This window comes from Haemorhous mexicanus, chromosome 6 (genome assembly GCF_027477595.1).
Source record: "Haemorhous mexicanus isolate bHaeMex1 chromosome 6, bHaeMex1.pri, whole genome shotgun sequence".
Classification (NCBI taxonomy): domain Eukaryota; kingdom Metazoa; phylum Chordata; class Aves; order Passeriformes; family Fringillidae; genus Haemorhous; species Haemorhous mexicanus.
In genome coordinates, this window is record NC_082346.1 from 28,210,678 (window position 1) to 28,235,271 (window position 24,594).

The 24,594-nt window shown below is 39.3% G+C and overlaps 1 protein-coding gene across 12 annotated transcripts in view; it reads left to right on the top strand.

Annotated features, from left to right (window-relative positions):
* Window positions 1-24,594, top strand: part of MGA (MAX dimerization protein MGA) — a 60,402-nt gene that overhangs the window by 17,068 nt on the left and 18,740 nt on the right. For 6 of the 12 annotated variants that reach the window (XM_059849494.1, XM_059849493.1, XM_059849499.1 and 3 more), the window contains 15 exons: window positions 1,510-2,440; window positions 2,770-2,857; window positions 2,997-3,092; window positions 6,669-6,797; window positions 8,189-8,287; window positions 8,834-9,480; window positions 10,112-10,469; window positions 11,380-11,603; window positions 12,445-12,585; window positions 12,981-13,050; window positions 14,413-14,933; window positions 16,403-16,700; window positions 18,410-19,033; window positions 20,313-20,609; window positions 22,034-23,715. In XM_059849494.1, the coding sequence (XP_059705477.1) occupies window positions 1,510-2,440; window positions 2,770-2,857; window positions 2,997-3,092; window positions 6,669-6,797; window positions 8,189-8,287; window positions 8,834-9,480; window positions 10,112-10,469; window positions 11,380-11,603; window positions 12,445-12,585; window positions 12,981-13,050; window positions 14,413-14,933; window positions 16,403-16,700; window positions 18,410-19,033; window positions 20,313-20,609; window positions 22,034-23,715 (6,205 nt within the window). Of the gene's footprint in view, window positions 1-1,509; window positions 2,441-2,769; window positions 2,858-2,996; window positions 3,093-6,668; window positions 6,798-8,188; window positions 8,288-8,833; window positions 9,481-10,111; window positions 10,470-11,196; window positions 11,344-11,379; window positions 11,604-12,444; window positions 12,586-12,980; window positions 13,051-14,412; window positions 14,934-16,402; window positions 16,701-18,409; window positions 19,034-20,312; window positions 20,610-22,033; window positions 23,716-24,594 lie in introns of those variants that run through there. The other 6 variants (XM_059849497.1, XM_059849498.1, XM_059849503.1 and 3 more) reach the window with 6 other exon arrangements.

The window sequence follows — 24,594 nt, forward strand, 5'->3', positions numbered from 1 at the left end:
CTTTTTAATCTTACATTTCACGTTATTGATTACATGAAAGTTAGAAAATTTCTAATAGAAAGCTCATTGTCCAGAGAAAACAGTAGACAAAACAGGACTGGTATTCCAGTCTCCTGCTGCCTGTTGTTCCCTCAAGAGTCATGTTTTTGCTTTAAGTTTAATGCTGATTACTTAGTGTCCTTATGAGTTGCAACAAATTTTCTAGGGAGCTTCACTTTAGAGTTTTATGTGTAAATATATACATTTGTATCTTGACTGTCAGCTCCCTGTTTTAATATTGCAGTATTTCTTCATAAAGGGAATACTCCCCGCTCCATGTTGTGATTCTTGTGTGTCCCAGCTCTTCTCCCTGAAGTATGTCGTCAGGCTACACAAGAAGGAAGCAGCTTCTTCCTCCACTTCTTTTTCCCTTTCTCAGTCCCAGCTGTGGGTTCAATTTGGCTTAGCACTTCTTTAAAGGGGTAGAGATGGATAATAATAATGATAAAATAGACACACATACATATATACTTCCAGTATATATAAAGCAATATTTACTCTCTATATAATATATTAATACTACAAATACATTAAATTTTACTTGAAATTGTTGTCATTAACAAATAATTTTACTTTTAATAACACAAAGTTGACACTGATAATTTAATATAATTTAATTATACATTGTGTATCATATAATAAGTATAAGGTATTACTGGAATACTATGTGATATGTTGAGTAAATAAGTTCTGACTTTTTTTTCTGAGTTTTATTCTGGATATGAGTTTCTGGCTTCATACATTAGCCTTTTTTTTTTTCTTATGACAAGGAGCCAGGTTGTGATACACTAAAGAAAACTGATGACTGTAGTTCTTTGACTGATGTGTCTGGCCCTCAAAGAAGCCCATTATGAGCTGCCTGAACTGTTAGTCTCCAGTATCTAATGCATGGTATTTTGAATTCTGGTTAAGTTAGGATTCAGACCTAGTGGAAAATGCAGCAGAATTCAGTAGGATATTAGTATTCTGTAAGTGTTCAAACAACAGTAGAATTTAGGAATTGTATATGGCTTCAGGGTACATTAACTAAAATTCTGGTGCTTTAAGGGCTCACTTGGCTTCTTACTTGAAAGCACAATGGCTTTAGTGTCTTAACAAGACAAACAGCAAACTAAGGCCACTTCTGAGCATTTCAAATATGACAGCTTACCATTAGTTCATGTTGAGTAAAAGAGGAAAAAGTGCAAATGTCACCCTGATATTAGTAAGGAAGGAAGTTGTGCTGCTGCCTTCAGATAAGAAGTTGGATTGTTCTTAATAATGGCAATTTCTTGGGGTTTCTTGAGTACTTCTAAAAATGTAAGCTTGTAAATGGCAACTTATTTAGCAGACTTATGTCTGGGAGCATTTTAGAGGCTTTTTACAATATAGCCAAGAATTATGGGAGTTGGTGCAACTTTGGTAAAGGAGATTTGATAACATAAAAATCTTATGTTGTATTTTGGTTTTGTCCCCTCTCTCACACCACAGTCCCATTGCTAGCAGTTATGAAAGCAATTCCCATGTGATGTCTCCTTTGGACCCAAATGGACAATTTAATGTAGTCATTAAAGAGGAGCCAGTAGATGACTATGACTACGAATCAAATATTTGCACACAAGGAATAACTGTGAAACAGGAAGACACAGATGAAGAAACTGATGAATATTCCAACACTGACGATGATGATCCCGTTGTACAAAAACACCTAATGAGACGCCGTGAAACAGATGGAACTGATGGAGAATTCACATCTAGGAAGCGTATGCTTACCAGTCCTTCAGGTGTTGCCAAAGCAAAAATGTTAAAACTGGACAGTGGTAAGATGCCTGTGGTCTATTTAGAGCCTTGTACAGTCACAAAGAGCACAGTGAAGATATCTGAGCTACCGCAGACCATGCTTTCCTCTTGCAAGAGGGATAAATCCCCTTTGAGTTCAATCCTGGATTCCTTGCCCGTGTGTTTCGAAAATCACAAAGACTCTTGCTCAGGCACAGTCACTGGGCCTGAGGAGTTAGTTATGAAGAAAGAATCTCCTGGGAGTAAAATGTCACAGAAATACTGTTCAATCAGAGAGGCCCAGTGGGCTCTATCCAAATTACCTAATTTTAATCTGAGGGGCTCAGTAAGTTGTGACTTTCCAGATAAAGAGATCTGTGGCAGAAAAAGGCCTGGCGTACTGAAGAGCCCTGTGTCCCTCAAAGGCTCTGGTAACAATCAAAGCACCCTATCATCAGTTACAAATAAGAGAGGAAGGCCCCGGAAACTGAAAATTTCCAAGGCTGGTCGACCACCTAAAGGTATAGGGAAAAATGTAGTAGCGAGCAAGAACACTTCTCTGGGGCCTGGGAATGTCCTTCCAGATGTTAAACCGGACCTTGAAGATGTTGATGGTGTTCTTTTTGTGTCCTTTGCATCAAAGGTAAAACCTCATTGTTGTGGAGTAAATTTCAAAAACTTTGTAAAGCCTTTGTGCTTATAACTGAAGTTACATTTTCTTTTAAACTGAGTTTAGAGTTTTGTGACCTCTTTCCAAATCTATTCTTATTTTGATCCTGTGTTATTCATAGCATGGTGACTTCTTGCAGCTTAGGGAAAAGTAGAGGGATCTAGAGTTCTGTGTAAAGAAATGCATGCTTGTTTATGAAACAGTCTCATGTTTTGAATAATTTGGTGAAATTTGATGTGGCCTACTTTGCATCTAAGTGTTTTAAGGTATCTTAACTTACTCAAAGCTCTTCATGTATGTAGGAAGCTCTTGACATTAACACTGTTGATAGAGCTGGTGGAGAAGAGTCACAGAATCTTCAGGCTCCCCTGTTGACTACAAGTGATCCAGGTACATTTTTTTCTTCTTTTTTTGTGAGTGCTCTTTCCTGCAATAAGGGAATTCGTAAAGACACACTGAAAAATTAATAATTAGGTCAGGTTTGTTGCATGGCAAATGTTTTTTATATATTCTCTTATTTTTTGAGTAGATTGTCAAGCAAGAATACAAGTATTGGAAAAGGAGTTGATGGAAGAGCTGAAGACCTTGAGGCATAAACAAGTAATACATCCTAGCCTTCAGGAAGGTAAATGGTCATGTACATACTGATAAGCCTCATTGATCATTACACTTAGTCATACTCAGCGGATAATTTCCTACTGGTGCCAATACTATGCATGCCTGATATGGCTGGGACCTGGCTTCTCATCTGCACACGTTTTTGTTGCAAACTAGAAAATGTGGAGGTGGCAAAAGGCGACTCCTGAATCTCCAACAGGAGGGCAGGAGTCTGCATGTTGTGTGCCTTTTGCAGAAGTTGCTGAGCCTTTTCATGGTGCCTATTTTGTAATGACCTAAATCTGGTTGAAAGCAATTAGAGTTGGTTTTACTCCTTCATAAAAGTAGGCATTTCTTGGTGAGTAGAAGAGCTAGAGATCCAGCAACACTTAACCAAGACTACATTTACTGTGATTGAGTCCTTATTTCTGTGAGTCCCTATTCATCCAGTTCACTAGCCATGTTAAAGGGCCAAGCAAGGTACTTGTAGTTTGTGATCTTCTTTTTATATACAATGTTATCCTGAGTTAGATGGAGGAAAGTCGAGGATCCACGGAATGGAACTTCATGTTCTCTCTTCATGATGCTGAAAGACCCTAGTAATGGTAGTCCTGAGGCCAATGACATTAAGGTTGGCAGCAGAGCAGGTGATGAAACTGTTGATACACGTGGAAACATTGTACTGCATAGTCCTGAGGTTGTGACCCTGAATGCTTCAAACACATAACTATAACACTGTAGGGACCGAGTCTCCAAATACTGATCTTGGCTCTGATGTGTGCTGTTCTGGGCCCTCACAGAGCTTCTGTGGTGAAGAATATTGTACTGTCTTGAATGGTTTATGCATGGTGTATGATTAGAACTAGCAATGTTAAGCCATTTTAGGATTTTATTGTGGACTTCCTAGGTGTTACCTTTACCCAAAAAAGTATAAAATTACAGTGTGTTGGCAGTCATGTAGTACATTGGCAACTACAGCACTTGCGAGGGCTGTTTTATTCATGAGATGATCCTGCAGCTGGGAACATATACAACCCACATGCTTTTTCTCCAGCTGAAGTGTGAGGTGCCTTCTGAAGGGTTTTGAGCAGTTCATAGATACTACAAAAAGGACAAGAAATGTCAAACATTAGGCTAAGGAAAAGACATCTGAAGAATTTTGATTTTCTTGAGTGATAATGACCATCATTTCCATCATGTTGGATGGTAATCTGCTGAGCCTGTTAAATAGTGAAATTGCAATTCAGCAAAGATGGAGATAAACTACAGCTTCTAATTTTTAGAGAGAAAAGACGACACGGGAAAACTATTTGCAGCAAGAGCATTACTACAATAGATGCAATATGATTGGAAGTGAATTACAATATGAATACTCTTGTTGTTAGACTTCAGCTGCTTCATGTGACCAAGGAACTAGACTTTGTCCAGATTGTCTTCATCTTCCAAATAATTACAGATCTCTTGCCTTGCAGACTTGAGATCCTGGAAGGAATAGACACAGCAGTTTTGATGTTAACTCTTTTGAGAGTTTGATTCTGTTTGATTCTCAACAGTGTAGTTGAGAAGTTTAGGATTCTATTTGAGATTCACTGATGAAATGTTGGAGCTGTACCTGAACCCTACAATTGCTCTTGATTTGTGAAGTTAATAGCAGGGTGATGGAGGCTGTCTAGATTTTAGAGGCGTCAGAATTGCAGGAAAATGCTTCAGAAAGAAGGGAATCCAACTTAAGTATGTTAAAAGGAAAGTTCCTGCTGGAGCACTACAAAGCTATGGGATGCTGCTTTTATCTGACCTAGTTTGAATCCCTGACTATATTATTGAAAATTGAAGGCACTCTTGTCATGTTACGTATTTCAGGTTAATCAGCTGCAGCTGATAAGATGAGAAAGTTATTATAGTTCTTCATTGCTACTGTTTGCTTGCAGCAACTGAAATTTAGCAATGCTCTGGAAGTGACAGAAATTTTGAAAAGTGGTTGTTCACCTGTTGTGTATGGGGATGTCTTTATTAACGTAATACTTAACTGTTACCATTTGTTCTCTGGCTGCCTGCAGTCATTCCGTGTTGCACTTCTTGGGCTCATCCTCCTGGGTTTTGTCTTGGGTGTTTTTTACTTCATGATCCTAAACTGAAAAAATAGATTTTGTGCATGTGTGATGTTCTTATTTTTGTTTAAGTGTAAAACAAAGGCATATTTTTGCAGGTGGCAGAAAGGAGAGTAAAGAAAAATAAACTCTCTACTCTTTCAATTTTATTTGAATAGAAAAAAAAGAAATGGATGATATCTTGACCCTTGTCAGTCGACATTTTTTTATACAAAACACCATACTGACTTACTTCTTGTTCCCCTATGTAGATATGAAAATTACATTTCACTAGACTGCCTGTGATAGCAGTATCTGCTTAAATAACCATGCTTGAGATTTGTTTCATGTCAATTGTTTTCAGGCTGCTGATAATCTGGTCACTGTTGTTTCCACTTGTGAACATAAATGTGTATGGCCAGCACAAGGTTTCTTCTGCTGTATGTGCAAATATGACTTTGTTTCTTGGGCCTTGTCAAGCCGTACATTCTCAGTTTCAAGATGCATACATTTAATGTATTCATTTCAAACTTGTGGGCAACAGGAACAACATTTGAAAGTTTCTGTAGCTAAAAGTCAAAATAGAAGTTCTCAGCTCCTAGCTGTGAGCTGAATTTTATTGATAGTGGTTTCCTGAATTCAGCGTAACAATATCTCCTGAAAAGGTACAATATAAATTTTCCTAGCTTTTACTTTTCTCATCACTTCTGTATCTATATTTTTTCTGCCATTGACAAAAGTAGCTTTTATATTACCAAGTAAATCTTCCAGTTTGAGTATTGGGGGTTGTTAATGAAGGAACATGTTGATGCCACCACAAAATGCTTCAGTGCCTTTAATGACTCAGATTGTTTCATTTCTTTATGGCCATTTTTCCCTATTTCAGGACCAGATGGGTCCTGAAATTACTGTCTAAACTCATATTTATATCAAAACAGTCAAACAAACACACACACATTCCTCAGAGCTAAAATGTGGGTTCTTGTCTCTTATTGCTGGTTGAAGCTGATGTATGTGTGATATATGTTCTTGCTCGAGTTTAGCTCAGTACAAAAGGGGATGTGTAAGTACTGCTGGCAGGCTTGGTAACTTAGGAATATGAAATATCAGTCAGCTGGGTTGGGTTCAGAGAGTAACTCTAGCCTTCAAAGATGTAAATGGTGCCGATTTATTCAGAAAAACAGAGGGTTTTATTATGAGATTTTTTTACAACACTAGCACAGTGGTTTATAAATTTCTCTGAAAACTTCAGTGGCAGTCAAAAAAAAGATGAAAAGTAATTCCATTTTTTTCTTAAATTCCCATTGTGTAAGATGTTCTTTAATTTATACCTGCTATAAATCCAATGTAAGTAACTGTTACGGCACTAATACTTTTTTCAAGTCTCTTGAAATGGTGGGGGAATGCCAGAAAAGCCCATGGTCACTGAATGGTTTATCTTTTAGTGAATATCTTGATTTTCTTTTTCCTAACATCTTGCTTCATTGAAACATTTACTGTTAACTTGTTTCTTGTAGTGGGACTGAAGTTGAATTCTGTGGACCCAACAATGAGCATTGATTTGAAATATTTAGGTGTGCAACTTCCTCTTTCCTATTCAAATTACTCTCTGTGGAGCTATCCAGGTACCAACCCCAATTCTCCAGGTGGGTGGAATATGATTTTACTGTAATCTCAAGTTTCACCTTTTTATTGTCAATGAGAAGGAGAGAATGGCTATGTAGTTCAACTTGGTATCTAAAGAGATGAAAATGATACTAAAATAACAAAATAGGAGAACTTCTGTAGATCATTTTGTGGTTACTGGGCAAGGAGTCCTGAGTAATTGTGGTTGAATCATTTTGGGGGTTCCCGTTTTGTGATGGTAGTGATCCACTTATAGTGTCTGTCTATTTTATACTGACCTCTCAAATTGCTCGGAAAAAGATTAAGCAATCTGAATTTGTGTGATGTTGCTCACATACCAAACAAAAAAAAGTTGTCTTTCACAGAGCTGAGTGTCAGAATTTTCCAGAAGAAGGCCTTGAGATACCACATGGGGGCTACACTATAACTTCACGATAATTATTTATTACAAAAGTTGTGACTGATTGTTCTTTTTAAAATTTGCTTGGTATCCAAACAAGTGCATTTCTCATACTGTGAATCATACTGTGACTATGGTTCTCACACTGTTGATAGGTACTGTTTTCAATTGTGAACTGGATGGACAAAGTGTAGCTTGTCTTATATACTTATCTCCTTCTGGTTAACTGTTTCTCCCACTGTAATATTCTGATTACTTATGTCTTTCTTAATCTACTGCTTTTCGGATCTGGTAGAGGCAGACATTGAATTTCAGATTGTTTACTCTACAGGAGAGGAAGATTCAATTCAGAAGACCTCAGTCAGCTTAGCATCCAATGCATTTATTTCTAGCCTAAGAATATGTTAAATGGCCGCACAGATCCCTGTTAGTACCTTTACATTCCATCTTAGCTCCCACAGTTGATGCATAACTTGACAGAGATGTAATTGTTTGCCTTTTGTGCTTATTCACTGGCCATGCCCCTAAAAGATACTCATCCGAATTTAACATAGCAGTGATCATTAAATGAAGTTTCTGCAGGTGTTACAAAAGCCACTGGCCCAACTGAGGGGAGAGAATCAAATTACTTTTCTTGCTGAGTGAGGCTGTAGTATGAGCTCAAAACCTGCCTCTTCCATTTTAGCCTACTAATTAGTTGATTGGCCCATTAGACTTTCAGAGCCAACTGCTTTTGCTCAATGCCAAGGAGACCCAAACAGAAAATAAAGGAAACACTTTTTGAGGGGGATTGCAGATGCTCGGCCATAGAACAGAACTCCACAGGGAATTTGGCCTTCTTGTCAAGTGTTCTGTTAATTTAAAAAAACAAATAGGAAAAATTAAGTTGCTTCAAGTCTTTTGGTTTTCCTTATGTTCACCTATCCCTGAAAAGGAATAAGCAGAGTTTGCTAAGACACTGATGCAATTAAACTTGCTTCATAAACTGAGGCTAGCTTTCTTCTTTTCCAGATACTGGATTTTCTTTTGTTTCCAGGACAGGAAAGACAAATGATTTCACAAAAATCAAAGGCTGGCGAGGGAAGCTTCATGGTGCTTCTAGAAATGAAGGTAAAAAACATAAAAAGAGAGAGATAAATGGACATATTTCCAACATGTGGCCATTTTCCTGACCTTTCACAGACCTTGCTATTTGGTATTTGTGTCTGTCTTAATGAGAGATGTAATTTTTAATATTGAGACTGTTGCGATTAATGAAATTTTTAGTACTGGTTCCATAGTCAGAATGGAGATTAATGAGGGAAGAGAGAAAATTTGCTTTTACTTTATTAAACTTCCTTTATATTGACCCACAGTGTGTTTTGCAGCCTACTTTTAACTCCCCCATTCTGTTGAGAAGGTGAGCGATAGAGTGGCTTGGCGGGCACCTGGAGTCCAGCCAAGGCCCACCCACCACAAATACATGTGTAAGATCTCCACAAAAAACAGTTGTGCAGGCTGCTGGTTGTATTTCAGAATGGATTATATTTGGTGTGCCTATATTAGATACTATTCTTGTGGAAGGGTGCATTTTTTAGAGCTGTATTTACCTATCCTACCATGTTTGATTATTATAAAATTTAACTCCAGGAGTTAAAGTACTCTCCATTTATTTAGGTAGCAGTTCAGAAGGTTCATTGAAGAATCGCTCAGCGTTCTGTAGTGACAAGCTGGATGAGTACCTGGAAAATGAAGGGAAATTGATGGAAACGAGTATGGGATTCTCTTCTGACACTCCCACTTCTCCTGTGGTATATCAGCTTCCCACTAAGAGCACTAGCTATGTTCGAACACTTGACAGTGTTTTAAAGAAGCAGTCCACTGTTATTCCATCAACATCTTACACATCGAAGCCTGTTCCTCCATCATCTACCTCTAGGAAAACAAACACTCAAACCAGACGGTCATCTACAAACAGTAGAGCAAAATGTTCTTCTTACAAACCTATTTTGCCTTCACCTTTTCCTCCAAAGCAGAGGCAGAACGTGTCAGTGTCAGTGGAAAAGTCTGCTAAGTCTGCTAGCAGTTTGAGTAACCAGGTAGATGGTTTTGTGCAGCCAACTGTGGTTGAAAATACATTTCCAAAACAGATCAGTTTGCATCAAGCACCACAGCATCACCAAGCACCTCGTCCACCAGGTTTGTCTAAATCTCAAGTAAAGTTAATGGACTTGGAAGACTGTGCTCTCTGGGATGGGAAACCACGGACCTATATTACAGAAGAGCGAGCAGACATCTCTTTGGTAACCCTGCTTACAGCTCAGGTACATCTGTAATAGTTTCTTCCTTTTCTGTAGTGTTGCTTTTCTTAATCTGCCCACTTATGGATGTTGCATAGCGATGCAGAAAATAAGACTAAAGCTTCTAGGGATCACGATAAAGCATGAGATTCCTTTGTGTCTTTGCAGTGAAACTTGAGGAGTGCTGACTTAGCAGTATGAGAAAAAGATAATAGTGATAATAGTGTATTGATACAAATTATTATTAATTTGAATTGTTTAAAATTCTCACCATTGAATTTGAGTTAAAACAAATCTTATTCAGTAACTGCATTTCCTTGCTATTTTCATTTTGATGTTTTCAGTTGAGCTAACTGCAAGAAAATCCTGGTCATGTAACCTGGTTGTCACGTGATAACTTTTGCTTTTTTTCACATCCTGCTTATTACCAGGATGGTTTTGCTGTCTCCAGTTGCCTCTCAAAAGACTTCAAATCGAAACTCTGTTTTGTGGGGATTTTGTGGTATAGAGGGCAAGCTTTTGTACGTAAACAATGTAGCTAAGGCGTTTTCTAAATGAACTTTGAATAGCAATTTTGCATATACTTGATGACATTTTAGTAAAATATACCTCATATGAAAATTTGAAGTTTATTCTTCTTTAAAATTTTTTTTAGGCATCTCTTAAAAGCAAACCTATCCACAAGATAATAAGACGACGAGCACCTCCTTGCAACAATGATTTCTGCCGCCTGGGTTGCATATGTGCCAGTCTGGCACTGGAGAAACGTCAGCCTACCCACTGCCGCAGGCCAGACTGCATGTTCGGGTGCACCTGCCTCAAGAGAAGGGTCTTGCTGGTGAAGGGAGGATCAAAACATAAGAAAATGATGAAAAAGGCTGTACATGGAAATCTCGTGCTGTTTGGAACACAAGGACAACAGCAAGAGGATGAAGATGTGGAAGAAGAGGGTGATGGGGAAGAAGAGGAGATAAAGCAGAAGGATAGGAAGAAGAGAAAAAGGGTGGAATACAGTGAGTATTAGTGGAGATTACATACAGCAAGCCACCAGACTTGGTGGGCGTTTTTTCATAGGATGTAGTAGTGATGCCATTTCTAAATCCAGCTAACTTACAGGAAATAATATCTTTTTTGTTTTAATTCTTACTTATGTGATCAACGTTTTGGGCACTGTGTAGTTATTTATTGAATCAAATAGTTGGAGTTTCTTCTTCTTCTTCTCTTGTTCAACTCTCCAAATGTCTTTTAAAGACTATGATGGATATGGGATAATTACTGCTGTCATTGTTGGTAATGTTCACTGTTACAGTGCAGTTATCTTTCCCTGTAAACAACTCAGTATCTAGAGCTGCATTTTCAGTTGCTGTATATAGCTGGACTTCCTTGGAAGTATAGTTATTTGTGGTAATTTCAGATCTGGCCTAAGGTCAGATCGGAAAACCAAATTGGTAGAAACTGCCTGTGAATTTACATTTTCAGTTTTTTCCTAACAGTATTTTTAGCAATAGCTGACACAAAGTATTCTCTGGGGTTCTACAGGAATAAATTAATTCTTCCATATATCTCCAGTATACAGGTCTGGGATTTTTTTTTTTTTTTTGGTGTTTTGCAATTTTTCAGTAAGTAGCATCAGTGGAGGTCACTAATTTTCAGTTGTTTTTCAGATCTTCTATCACAGTAAAAGTGAGAAATGAGGACTAGTGTGGAAACATTTTTATTTTCATTTTTTCTTCCTTCTAGACAAATCCCACTCACTTGACTAGAATGTGAAGCAAGAAAAGCATCCAGAAGTATTTTCTGGCAGTTCGGATTAGTGATTGCTACATGGCTAGACCTCAAACTCAAACAAAAAATTCTGTTACTGCTGTGTTAGATGGTGTTTTATTTGTAAGTAATTTTTGTTTTTTCTTTCTTTTTTTTCAGCTATCTGTGATTCAGAGCCAGAGCAACCTGTTAGGAACTGTCCATTGTGGGTGAGGGTGGAAGGTGAAGTAGATCCAGAGCCAATTTATGTCCCAACACAATCTGTTATTGAACCAGTTAAACCTCTGGTACTGCCCAGCCCAGAGCTCTGGGATCCTAATAGGAACAGATCTTCCAGTGGAACAAAACCAGGCAGAATGTACACTCCTAGACCCAATCCAGTGGTAAGAGAAAAAAAAAAGATGCATGTTTTTCCTTGTACTGAAAGTTAAAACAAATACTGCAAAAAGTCTCTGTAGTAGGCAATTTTAGAAAAGTTTGAGGTGAAAGCCTAGGACTGACTGCCTGTAGGTGTGTTGATAAGCTAGGATGGATTGATTGTAAATAGAATTTTACTATGTCAATCTTCTGTTGAGAATTTATTATAGCAGTATGGAGATGGTGGAAGGTGATTATGATTTATTAATAGTCTCATTTAAAAATACAGTAATACGTGCTATTTTTGTCAAAATTTAGTCCTGTAATGTTTGTTAAAGTTAATACCTACATAATGTAGCCTCTGTAGGCAAATCTAAGTATGAATTACTTGTAAAAAATGTTGGGATACAGACACAAAGTGTTCACTGTAGTTCTGAAGACTTTTTTTGTTGTTGTTCTTTCTTGAGGTTTCCCTGCCAGTGTTCTAAGAATCTGACTTTGTGTCTCCCCTCACCTTAGTATCAGACAAAACAGCTGTAGAGTGGCGTGTAGTTATATCTGAAGAACAAACATACCAGAGTAGCTATTTAATGTATAACAGATAATGTTAAAGAATGCATGACTCTTAAAATTTGTTTCTTCACTTAGAAGAATATCTGAATGGGTTTGAATTTCAGGGAGCTGGTGGTGGCTATGTGATGATACTGAAAAGGCAGATCTAGCTTTAAATGCTAGACTTTTCTTTTGACCCTTACTATTGAAGCATTTATGTTGAAGTTTTTTTAGAAAACAGAGCTGTTTTGTGAATCTGATGTGCATCCCGAACAGAGAAAAGAGGGTTTTGTCTCTTTTTTTTTTCTCTTTTAGATTCGAGAGGAGGACAAGGATCCTGTCTACATGTACTTTGAAAGTTTAATGACTTGTGCAAGGGTGCGAGCCTATGAACACAGGAGAGAGGAGAAAAAGCAGCAAAAAGACAAAAGTGATTCACAGAGTTGTAGTGTAAAGGTAAGAAGTCACGCTGTAACTAGTGTGTATTATAGAATAGGCAGAAATGTTGAAAATGGTGAAGTAATTTTTTCCCCAGAAACTCCTTCATGAGGACTTGATTTGCATTTGGTGGTGGTAGGGCTGTGGAAGGTGGAGCCTAAATCACCTTGCAGTGCAGGTAAACTTGATAGTACATTTTCTTGTCTGGGATGATTCCTGTCCACCGCAAGTGCATTATTATGTAAGGCTTAAATGTTCATTGTTAATAGAGCTCTTCTAAGATGAAGCCTGTAACACAGTCAAAGACAGCATATTTCTATGATTTGGGGTGACCGAGTTAATTTTGTGCTGTGAGTTTTAGTGTGGAAATGAGATGTATAGGGTGAATATTTTCTTGCATTTCTTTCCTCCAGCAGGAGCAAGAACCAGAGCTTCAGTCTCCTGAGAAGGCAACCTGTGACATAGACAAAGACACATCAAGAGGTAAGAGCTGAGTCTGGAGTATAATTCCACTTCTTGGTAGTTATGTGTTTTTCTTTAAAAAAAAAGTAGCTACTGATGAAACAGAAGTGGTTTTGCTGGGGGAGTTGTTACAGTTGTTAATAAAAATCTTATGATATGCATACAGCTTCCTGTTTTCTTAGCATCTGGAGAGGGGCACATGGAGATACAGCAGACTAAATATCCAGTGCTTGCTGCTGCTCTAAGTGTAAAATGACCAGTGCTGCCAGTAGCTTGTTAAGCAGTAAAGTATAAAACTGCACAGCAGACTTGTCTTCAAGACGGATGATTAGATACTTGCAAAGGAATGGAGATAAATGGATTTGCTTTGTCTGGGTATTTTTGTCTCCCACTTTTTTTCTTTACAATCACTTTGTAAGTTACTGAAGAATTAAATATCCAAGTAGTACTGGGAGGATGGGATCCTGGTGTTCTTCACATAGAACTGGTTGAGACAGTGCTGAAAGTGCCTATGCTTTATTTGGAATTGTTTGATGTTGAATTTGTTTAATTCAAGTTGAAAAATTGAAGTTTTGCTGTATCACTGGGTTTGAGTTTCTAGCTCGTGAAGAAATAGCTTAGACAACCACGTTCTCTTTCCGTCTGAAGCGGCCCAAATCATGTTACAAGCCTTAAAAGAGACGTATACTAGAGGCATTGTGTCATCCTCTAATGAACCATATCTGCCTTTTTGAGCTGATCTTTTGAGTGTTTAATGTATACAGCAGCGCATGCTACATTTAAGGATGGGAATGGAAAAATAATGCAATTAGTTGAAAGTGCTGGTGCACTGGTAGGTGAAATTAAAATGGCCAGGACACAGGGATCAACATCCTTAGTTTTGCAAAAAGGGGCATTGTAGCTCTAATGATAACAAAAGGTCACGCTTCTGTTTACACATCTTCTGCAAAAGACAGTTCTGCTAGGGGCATGTCCCCTTATGCCATTGTAGGACATGGGTGCTTTTCTGACTCAAAGAGAAAAGTACCATCTGTTGAATAACCAGTGATGCTTTCTACCGTTTTGGTGTGTTTGGAGAATATTTACCCGTGTATTGAAACAACCCGGCTTTGTTTAGCTTGTGATGCAATGGGATACAACGTGACGTGGTATGGCTGCAGGGATTGAACCGTGAGAAATAATTACATTGAGTTTCGCAGTGAGTTTTTGCTTGTCTGGGAAGCTCTGCGAGGGAAAGTGATGCTTTGAACAGTTCTTTTACTTGCTGTTGGCCTGCAGCTGAGCTGAGCTAAGGGTGGAGGTGTGGGCAGAATGGAATTGTTTGACTATCCAGGTGCTTAAAATGCCATAGTATTGCAGAAACCTATTTCAATTCTTTCTCAGAGAAAAGCTGGTGTTCTTCCCGTAGTGAGGGGGACTCTTTCTCCACCTCCTATGTTCATCACACCACTCAAGGTGAACCAGCCAAACTTATCGAGATTATCTCTGACTGCAACTTGGAGGAAGATCACAATAAGATCTTGACCATCTTATCACAGCATATCAACAGTAACGCGCCACAGTGCCTCAAAGTGGGTAGCTTCAGTATTGAATTGGCTTCGGAATACAAGGCCCAGGATGAGAACCATCCTTCTGTCTGCTCCTCCAGAGTGAAAATTTCAGTGCCGTCCTACCAGGACAAGGACGAGAAGCCTGAGATCCCTGTCTTGGAGACTCCTGATAGCACAGTGGCATCATGCAATAACTCAGAAAATGTAAAGGTCATGCAAGCAGACCCAGTGGACAAACTGCGGGAGAAGCTGCATGGGGGCAAAGGCTTGCCTTTTTATGCAGGGGTTTCCCCTGCGGGAAAGCTGGTTGCCTACAAATGCAATGCTAATACGAGCCCCTCGGGCTTGATTCAGGTGGGTCTCTCTGCCTTTACTGTGGAGATTAGATGCAGTTTCATCCAGTACTATCCCAAAACTCCTTGAAGGGGAGAACACTCTTTAATATGTCTTTTGCCTGTCCAGAGAAGAGTTCTTGGTATCTGGTGACATTCCTCTCCATAAGCTTATCCCTTTCAAGATTTACTCAGTAACAGGAAATCTTACCGGAATCCTGAAATCTGATGGTTTAACTTGTCTTTTTGGCAATTTGGGTCTTGTTGACCCAAGTGCAGAATCTTTTTCAAGATCTTTTTAATTCTTCGTGAAGCCCCCTGAAGTTGCATTTGACACGTTATGCTTCTGAATGAATGATTGTATGAGTCCACAGAAAGACTATTTTCTTGGGGAGTATACACTGGGACAAAACTTTAAAATGAAAATGTAAACATTAAATTGCTTTTTGCCACAGCTTACTGTACAGCCTGAATCCTCTTTGTAGAATATATATTTTTCATCAAGAGACTTAATAATCTTAAATTCACAGGGTCTTTTCCCTGCAGTTTTATCTTGTTGGCTTGATGTTAAGAATTAGTAGTAGGAACTACAGGATTAGGAGGAAGATCTTTTTCTTCCATCATAGCTATTTGTGGTTATAGAAAAACCACTTTGAGGAAAATCGTATGAATTAAAAAATGAGAGTAAAATATGTTTTCATGACACTTTGCAGATATGACACCCTCAGAAAGAGAAGCTAGTAGAGAGAAAAAGTTGATGAGATTTCTTACCGTCAGTAAAAGTTGATCAATAAAAACTGTTTATTGAGTAGTGTCTTAAATACATTTGGATTTTAGAAGGTATTATCAAAAAACGTGAAAGCAAAATGCAACACTACCAAAACTTCCCATTGTCCACTAGGCATAAAGCCTAACATTCAGCAAGATGTTCTGTTTTTTTCCTGTGCAATCCGTTACCACTGCAGCTTGGAATTTGAAGTTAGGGAACTCATTGTACCTTAATTACAGTATCAGACAACAGTGTGGATAAGGAAAAAGTTGATGCAGCTTTTACAAGCTCTTTAAAGTTTTGTCTCAATGTATATGTCATCAGTATTCTTTCTTTTGTGATGCTAGGTCTTAATTAGGTTTGAGAATTTTATCCAAAATTGTCCTTCAATTAGGGAACCTTTTTTTATTCAGGACTACAGCGTAAGCATGGAACAGGAAAAACAGGTGCTAGCTTCACTCTTGTCTAATTTCAGTGATTTCACATGTTCCTTGGACTCTCTGGTTTTATGTGAGAGTCTAAGCAGCATTTAAAATCCGTATTACAAAGATAAAACGAGTTGTTTGAAGTTCTCCCAAGCAATGAAGAAATTAGGAATTCCCAGTCAGAATTGCAATGGTTTTTTGAAAAGGACATTTAGAAGTCCCACAGAATGAAACACTTCTCCAGAAGTGGTGAATTAGCATTCTTTTCACAAAGTTTCCCTTTTCCCCTTTTTTCAGGTTAATGATAAAAGGTATCCTCAGGCCAAACTGCTTTTGGGACAGATGGGGGCATTACATCCTGCCAATCGGCTAGCAGCTTATATCACAGGCAGGCTGCAGCCCACAGTACTTGATATTGCAGCCCTCAGTACTGTGATCTCCAAGGTAGCACCCAGTGCTAAAACTCCTGCTTCTGGGACACCATCAGTCCAGGGGCCCACAACATCAGCTCCTAAAACTACATCTTCCACCAGCAGTACTTCAACCCCCACTGTGACGACTCTGAAAACCCATGTCCCAGCACAGAGACAGATAGGTAGGTTGGAACTTATTACTGTGTTTTGAATTGCGTGAAGCTGAAGTACAGAGTGAGTGTACAGCGTTAATGTTGATTTCTGTGCAACAGTCCATGCTGCCTTTGGCTGCATTGCCTACCTAAGATGCCTCTGCAATAAATAACCTCCTCAAAGCAGAAAGTTTTATTTTGACTTCAGAGTAAGATTACAGATGTTGACTGTTAGTTTTTTTATTAATGCTACTAGAACATATTTTCAAGAGACGAGAGTGGATGGAGACTCTCCAGATATAAACTGGAATTTTTGTTTGGCGTTTCGTTACTGTAATTTTTAATTGCTTTTCATCAAACAGATTAACTTCAAATGAGTAAAGTACCACTAAAGTACCACGTGGTTCTTCACTGATGAGATTTTCTGTTGATGTTGCACTCATAATTCTTGTGACTGCCAAAGATGTGTGAAGCAGCAGTGAAAGACAGGATGGTCCAAATCTGGATTAGTGAAACAGCAGTTGTGCAGCCAATAACCACGCCAGTCTCTAATCTCATTGGATTTCACAAGCTAAACAGGGTTGGATTTAGACAGCACTATGAGTTTAAAAAAAAAAAACAACAACAAAACTGTGTATCCAACTGGATACACAAAACCATGTATCTGAGTTGGTACTGAAATGGTTACCCAAGTGTGGCAAGAGAGGAAGTTGCCCTTAACTATTACATTTTGCATGAGTTTAAAAAGAGAAGACTAGTACCCATCCACATAATCCCACACATTATTTAAAGATATGAAGCTTTGCAAGGGAAAAGGATGTTTCCTGTGTCCTGGAAAAACTTTATTTTCTGATTGATAATCTATTATTCTTTCTGCCTAAATTTTCTTTGCCACGTAAATGGGTGTGTTGTTTTTCTTGTCCTGTAATAAAACTTGTTGTTTTGTGTGTTTATGCAGTGTGAAAGAGCTGGCTGTGTTTCATTGATGGGTGAAGTCATTGCAACATAAGTGATTTAAGTAAAAAGTACCAGTTCTGGCATAGTCTGGGTTAAGAATGCTGTATGCATAAATAACTGCAGTGTTTAAGTTGGTCTTGGTCCATAATCTATGCTGTTGTACTCATCTGTAGGCATCTGGGGTGATGTAAATGCAGTATTCTGGTCCCTTGGAGAGTAAGGGATGAGGTAAAGGATCTTCCTAACAGTGATTAATTTCTATTGGATAAATTTGTTCCATCTAGTCTGCAGTTGCACGAATGTCAGTGCAGTTAGAAGCGAAAACTATCCTTCCCATCCCTTTCCCCTGTGCCTGTGTAAGATGAATACAGTAGAAGCGGGATGAAAATCAAGAAGCAGTAAAAAACAAAAGATGACACAAGCTGTTAAACAAAGAATTTGATGTTTAGAAAATAGTTGGAGCCCATTATTTCACTTAGATGTTTGTTTTCTTGCACTGTTAGTTAGGATTGTCCATCGTTTCATGATGAGGAACAACCCTTCAAAAGCTGATTCTTTTGTGTATTTGGGAAGAAATGCAGTAAAAAGCTACAGTAGTGGAATAAGGCAGAGATCTTTCTAACATGTAAGGCATATCCAGGACTGCCATAAAGGTTTTGATTTAATTACTAGGTACATAGAAAAAGGAGGCTCAAATTCATGCTGAAATTACAGTTTTAGCACCTCGTGAAAGGCAAAGAGGAAATCTATTAAAATTTTGACCTGCAAGTTTTTATTTGCAGCTGCCCGACCCTCACCTGGTGGTGTGTTTGCCCAGTTTGTGATAAACAAAGCGGGAACTCTACAGCAGAAGATTCCTGGAGCGAGCACACGCCAGGCTGCCTCAGGGCGACAGTTTCTCAGTATTAAGCCCACACCGATCACTGTTATTGCTCCCGTGGTTCCTTCAGTGCCATCTCCAGCTCTGTGCACAGTCACTTCTGCAGTCACTGCAGCTACCACCACTTCCCCAGTTACTGTGGAAAGTACCAGTGTAGCAGCATCTACTGTGACCACTCCTTGCCAGACAAAAGCTGGTGAACCTCCCTGCTCTCCTCCTGCAATTGCAGTTACAGCTGCTCCTGCAACACCTGGAATCAGCACCTGTACTGCTCCATCCACCACTCCTACTGCTACTGTGACCACAACAAAAACAACGGGGATTGTTGCAGCAGTAGCAACTACATCATTCCCAAAACCTGTAGTAACACCACCAACTGTTACTTGTGCTGTTGTCACAACACCCACTTCCACAGTTGTACTGACAACAGCTGCAGCAGCTACACCTGTGGTGACCACACTGACTTCCTCTGCTGTCTCTGTTCCAGTGATACTATCAGGAGTTAATTCAAGTCCTCCAAAAAGAGGTAATGCTTAGGTGCTTTGGGTTATTTCTGCAAACACTTGGTTTTTTTTAAATTCTGCTTCTTTTTACAGCTGTAATACAGTCTGTGTCTGGTTTCATTTTAGATATGGACTCACTTGCCTTGTCCCCCTTTCCAAAACAGGATAAAAAATCCTATTCATCACCCTAATGTCATCTCTTAAGTTGCTTTTTGTATTCCTGTATACCAGCCTGAACTGGTAGAGTGTCTCTGTCCCCCTGAGAGCCTTCTCAGGAACCCCCGGCCAGGCCCGAGTCGGCAGGCACCGGGGGAGCAACCCCAGCACAGCCGACTGCAGGGAGACACTTTCTCATGCCCCGAGGGTGCTGAGGGCGGCCAGGCCAGTCACCTTTGCAGCAGAGGAGACACCAGAGACATCGGTGGAAGAAAGGGCCGACTCTTAGCAGGGGTGTATCCACAGTTTTATTCAGGAGCTCTGGCGAGCTCCCGCACCTCGGGGGGCCTCCTGCTCAGAGCCCCGGGAGTTGTGCAAGGGTTACATATAAAGGGAGGAGGAAACCAAAAGTAGATAACATTTTACCAACCAATAAATGACCCAAAGGGGTGGGCACTAAGGGATAGACGCTTAGGACAGCGTATAAAACAAGTCTCGGGGGGGCTGACCCCTGGCCTCTGGCTAATCGCTCGACGTCTTGAACCGAAGCTTCTAGATGAAGGGGATGGATGCTGGGTGATTGACAGAGAGCCAGGGTGGGGATTTGGGGATGATCTCATCAAGGGAGAGGAATTACATAGGTAAAGGGAAGGGGGTACAATTTGGGGTAAACTATTAGGGAAAACTACGGGGATACAAAAACCAAAACTACTTCAAAGTATCGCAAAGTATAACAACACACTATAACAGTAGAGAAAGGAAAAAATGTAACTATCTTTTCAGTGACTGCTATGACGTGAGCTGGAAGCATCGCATCATCCCTTGACCTATAGAAATATATAGCACAGTGATGACTGCTAGAATTTCATGGTTGGCACAGAGTTCAGGAATTAGGTAGGGAATTACTGTCCTGTGTCATGGTTGAAAAGTGTCAGTGGAACTGCCCAGAAAAAACCCGTAACTCTTTTGACCTGGTTGGTTCTATGTATTCTGTGGATAAAAAGAGAAAAATTTGCTTTCAAATAAATTTAAAAGAGATGCAGTTGTTTCCAAAATATTTGCACTTGTATTTATTAAGAATAATGCTTGATTTGTAGGCAGTCTCTTAAAGTGATTTTTTTTTTGTAACTTGTTTAAATATTTCAGAAGATTCTGTTCCACAAGCTGCAAGCAAGACTCCTCCAAAGATAGCTCCTGGAACAGACAAACGTGTTGGACCTCGATTGCTGCTGATTCCGGTGCACCAGACAGCCTCTGCTCTGCGGCCGCTGAACACGCAGGTGGCACAGAGGCAGAAGATGGTCCTTCAGCCTCTGAGGAGCCCTGGGGCTGTGAACCTGTTCAGACATCCCAATGGGCAGATCATTCAGCTTGTTCCCCTGCAGCAGGTTCGAACTGCGGGTGCTCAGCCCAGTGTGCAGCCAGTGATGCTCCGCAATCCAGGTACAAAGTCCAGTGCTTCTTTCGTGACTGACCGGTGTGTTACTCAGAAATGAACAAGGAAATAAATGTCTCTGTGATGCTTTCACCTGCTGAAAGTAATTGAGCAGGGTCTAATTTGGTTCTGTGTGAGTAGTTGAAGAACATTAATTATTCAGCTGCAATGCAATTTAAACACAATGTGTATAATATTAGAAAGTGCAGTTAATAGCCAAGTCAACAAAATTTGAGAGCATGTAAAAGAGCCTGTGTGTGTGTGTGGCAGTGGATCCATGTCCATTGTACTGTTGCAACTTACAAGACTCAACCTGTTGATTTGAAAACAATTCTTGTTGGAGTTTCTCTTAAAGAGAATGAGCTGTTACCCATGTTTCATTGGATGTGCTGCTCTGTTTTTGTTAGGTTTCCAGGTTGTTTAGTGTGCTTACAGAAGATATTCAGATGAAATGTTATGCTACAGTGTGAAATTGTCAGGTTTTTTTCCTCCTTAAGAGTGTGAGAAGAAAAATAAGTGTGGTTTTCAGCTATTTCTCTAGTACACAGTTGAAGACAGGATTGGAAGAGTTAGAAATTGCAGGTTGGGTATGCTGTTGTATGTATTTGTAAATTCTAACCCAAATGTACTTTAAATGCAGGTTTACTCAGTAAGTAGCAGGACCTTTTTTTCTTTTCTCCCTGTTTCAAAACACACCTCAAAGAGAGGGAGATAGAGTGGGGTGGAAGGGAGAGCAGAAGCAAGTACAGTAGATAAAACTGTGGGGAGGAGAGCAAACAATGCTGAGCTTTAGTTGAGGTTTGAGCATAAAGTGTAGTAAAGAATCGGTCAACAAGTTTATTTAATTTCTTTCTGTTTTGAGGCTCTTGCTGAACAAGAGAAACTAGTTGCCAGTTGGTAATATTTTCCCTCCTTGTTTATGGAGTGTTGAAATGCCGCAGAAGAGTTCATTAAGGTAAAAAGGATGGTGGTATAACTGTGTAATTTTGACATAGTTTTTTCTCTTTGAAAGTCTTTTTCCAAGAGAAAAACAAAAATATTTTAAAACTAAATACTATTTTTTACCTTCTTTTTTACTTTGAAAAACCCTGATTTCCTCATTTTCCAATAAATGTAAAATGGGAAAGTAAAATGCAAGACTTTCAATTCTATGTCTTTTTTGATCGAAAAGTTTAATGCTAGAACTTAACATTAAGTCTGTTAGCTTTAAAGTGGCCAATTCATGTGTTTTATTGTGGTGTTACTTTAAAAAATTCAAGTTTATATGTCTTTATGCAGGACCAACTTTTCCACTGAGAGCTTGTGGTCAAACACCTGATTCCATTATGATCCTTGAGAGTGGAGTCTGCTTCTAGTACAGCATCAAATAATAAAACTGGACGAAAAAAGTTGCTTTGAGAAAGTCTCAGTTGATGTTTTGTTTTCCTCACAGGATCTATTGTAGGAATCCGGTTGCCTGCACCTTCCAAGCCTCCTGAGTCACCTGTTTCTCCCACTTCCTCTGTGTCTTCCACTTCTCCTGCTGCAAATTCAGCTATACAATCTGCAGTACCCAAGTTATCCCCACCATCCAACTCAGCCACTCAAGCATCTTCTCTTCTTCCTTCAGTAACAAGTTTTGTGTCACAGGCAGGCACTCTGACTCTGAGGATCTCTTCCTCTGCTGTCAGCAATGTCACAAACCAAACAGCCTCTGAGTCTAAAATAGCCTGCAGCTCCGGTGGTCTGTCAGCCACCACCGCTAATCTCATACCTTTACAGTCCGGAAGTTTTGCTTTACTTCAGCTCCCAGGACAGAAGACTGTCCCAAACTCTATTCTTCACCATTTTGCATCTCTTCAGATGAAGAAGGATTACAGGAAAATATGCAAGAAAGAGGACTCAGGTGCTGCTCAGCAGAAGGAGAATGGCAAGGCTTCATGCTCAGGTGACACAGAAGTTACAGAGTCTGATGTCACAGTGCCGCATGGGAAACAAGAAGAAAATGAGTTGTCGATTAACCAGTCAAATGCTGTTGAAGGGTCGGCATCTGGCACAGTCACACCTAGCGGTGATAGAAATTCCACTACATTAGAGATAGTGGAGAAGAACTCAAAGGTGGTAGAGAGTTCGTGTGATGACAGCTTTTCTTCTCAGCATGATGTTTCTGCAGATGTCATATCATCTGACCATTCGTACATCAGTGAGAAGCCAAATGATGAGGAAGAAAAAGGGGCTTCTGAAGAGAAAGAAGATTCTGTCAGTTCTGAAACTGTTGTGGAGGCACTTTCAGCTAGTTCTGTTTGTGGGTCATCAGATGAGTCTGCGGTTGCTCCTCTGGATAATGCACATTCACAGAGTCTCGAGAATCGGGAGGCTGCACAGCTGAAGAACCATGGGAAGGAACAAACACATGCTAAATGGGAGGAGAAACCAGTAAAAGAGGAGGAAGAAGATGCGCAGACACAGATGGACGAGGACAACAGAGCAGGTTCTGGGCAGTTACAAGAGCAAGATTTACAGGTGAAGATCAAGGAGGAACAAAGTGAGATTGAACTGTTTGAGAACAAACAAGAATTCCAGGGTGAAGCTGCACAGCCAGACCTGGAAAGGAGGGAGTACAAGGGCTCTATAGAAGTAGAAAACATAGAGGAGAGAATAAGAACTAGGTCTGAAATTGGTTCTGCAAAAGAACAGAATAATGCTTCAGGAGAACAGCATAGAACTGATATGGAGGAAGGCAAAGGAAACATAGCTAGGCAGGAAGGCAGTAACAGCAAAGAACAAGGTGCTTGTGATTCTCTGGAAGAAATGAAAACAGGCCATGATATTCTAACACATGTTAACAGTTCTTGGAGCAAAATATCCAGCATTGTACCCCCTTTAGAAAATAGAAGTGAAGTAGATAAAGCTGATACGTCAGAGAAAGGTGACTTCCTGACAGCGCCAGAACAGAGGGCACACAAAAAGGATTACATGCCCACTATTGATATAACTGCTGATGATATGGAAGAGGACGAAGAAGAAGATGAGGAGGAGGAAGAAGAGGATGAAAAAACTGATGATTCTGCTGATGAGATGCTGGATGGTGCTTCTGACTTCCCAAGTGAAGAGGAAATAGATGTTGAAAAAGTGGTAAGTGTTTAGCTATTTATGCAGGGATTTTTTTTCTTTAATTGACCAACTAACATGTCAAAACCCATGGGTTTGAAAGACAAAGTATGATGTTCGTGTTTTGGACTTCAGTTTCTTTAGGAAGTGTAAATCGGGCTTCCAAGTGGAAATATCTTCTATTTCTTAGTTGCATGCTTTTTTTTTTTTAGGTAGCAGTGTAGTGGTCTTGTAGAAATTGCCTGTTTTTCAGATAACAGGAGTTATATTGAACAGTTTGTAATAGAACTGTTTCAGGTTGTCTTCCTCCAGTATTTACTCAAATAATTTGCTTACTTGTTATGTGACTTAATGATCCAAAAAAGTAGTGGCCAATCTAGTATTTCTGTTATTTTAAGATGTTTTCTTCTATTTCGTTTTTGTAGCCTTAGTTAACATTTATTTCTGGAAGGAGTATTTGACTCCATTCTTGAATTCCTTTTTCAAGTTAATAATACATTTAGATTTGTATGTTAGAGCTGTCATTCCTTATTTCATAGAAAACAAATTGCTCCAAAAGTCACAGAAAAGGGTGAAACATTGTGGTTAGTGCAGTTAAGATACGTTTAGATTTTAATGCTCATTAAATTCCCATCAAACATAACCCCCAAATTAAAATAAAGTAATCCAGTGTGTAATTCCTTTACTTCTTACATATCACTACATGACTTAAGAAACAGTACATTGTTGCTTAAAATTATGAAGCTGTTGTTTTATGAATCAGTCAAATGGACATATGAACTAAGCCTTTTCTTTGAATGAGATACAAGTGAAAAGAGAAAGATTAAGCTGGAGAAGAGTTGAAAAATGGACAAATTAAAAATAGGAGAGAGAATGGTTGTGTCTTCAGGATAGAATTCTTCT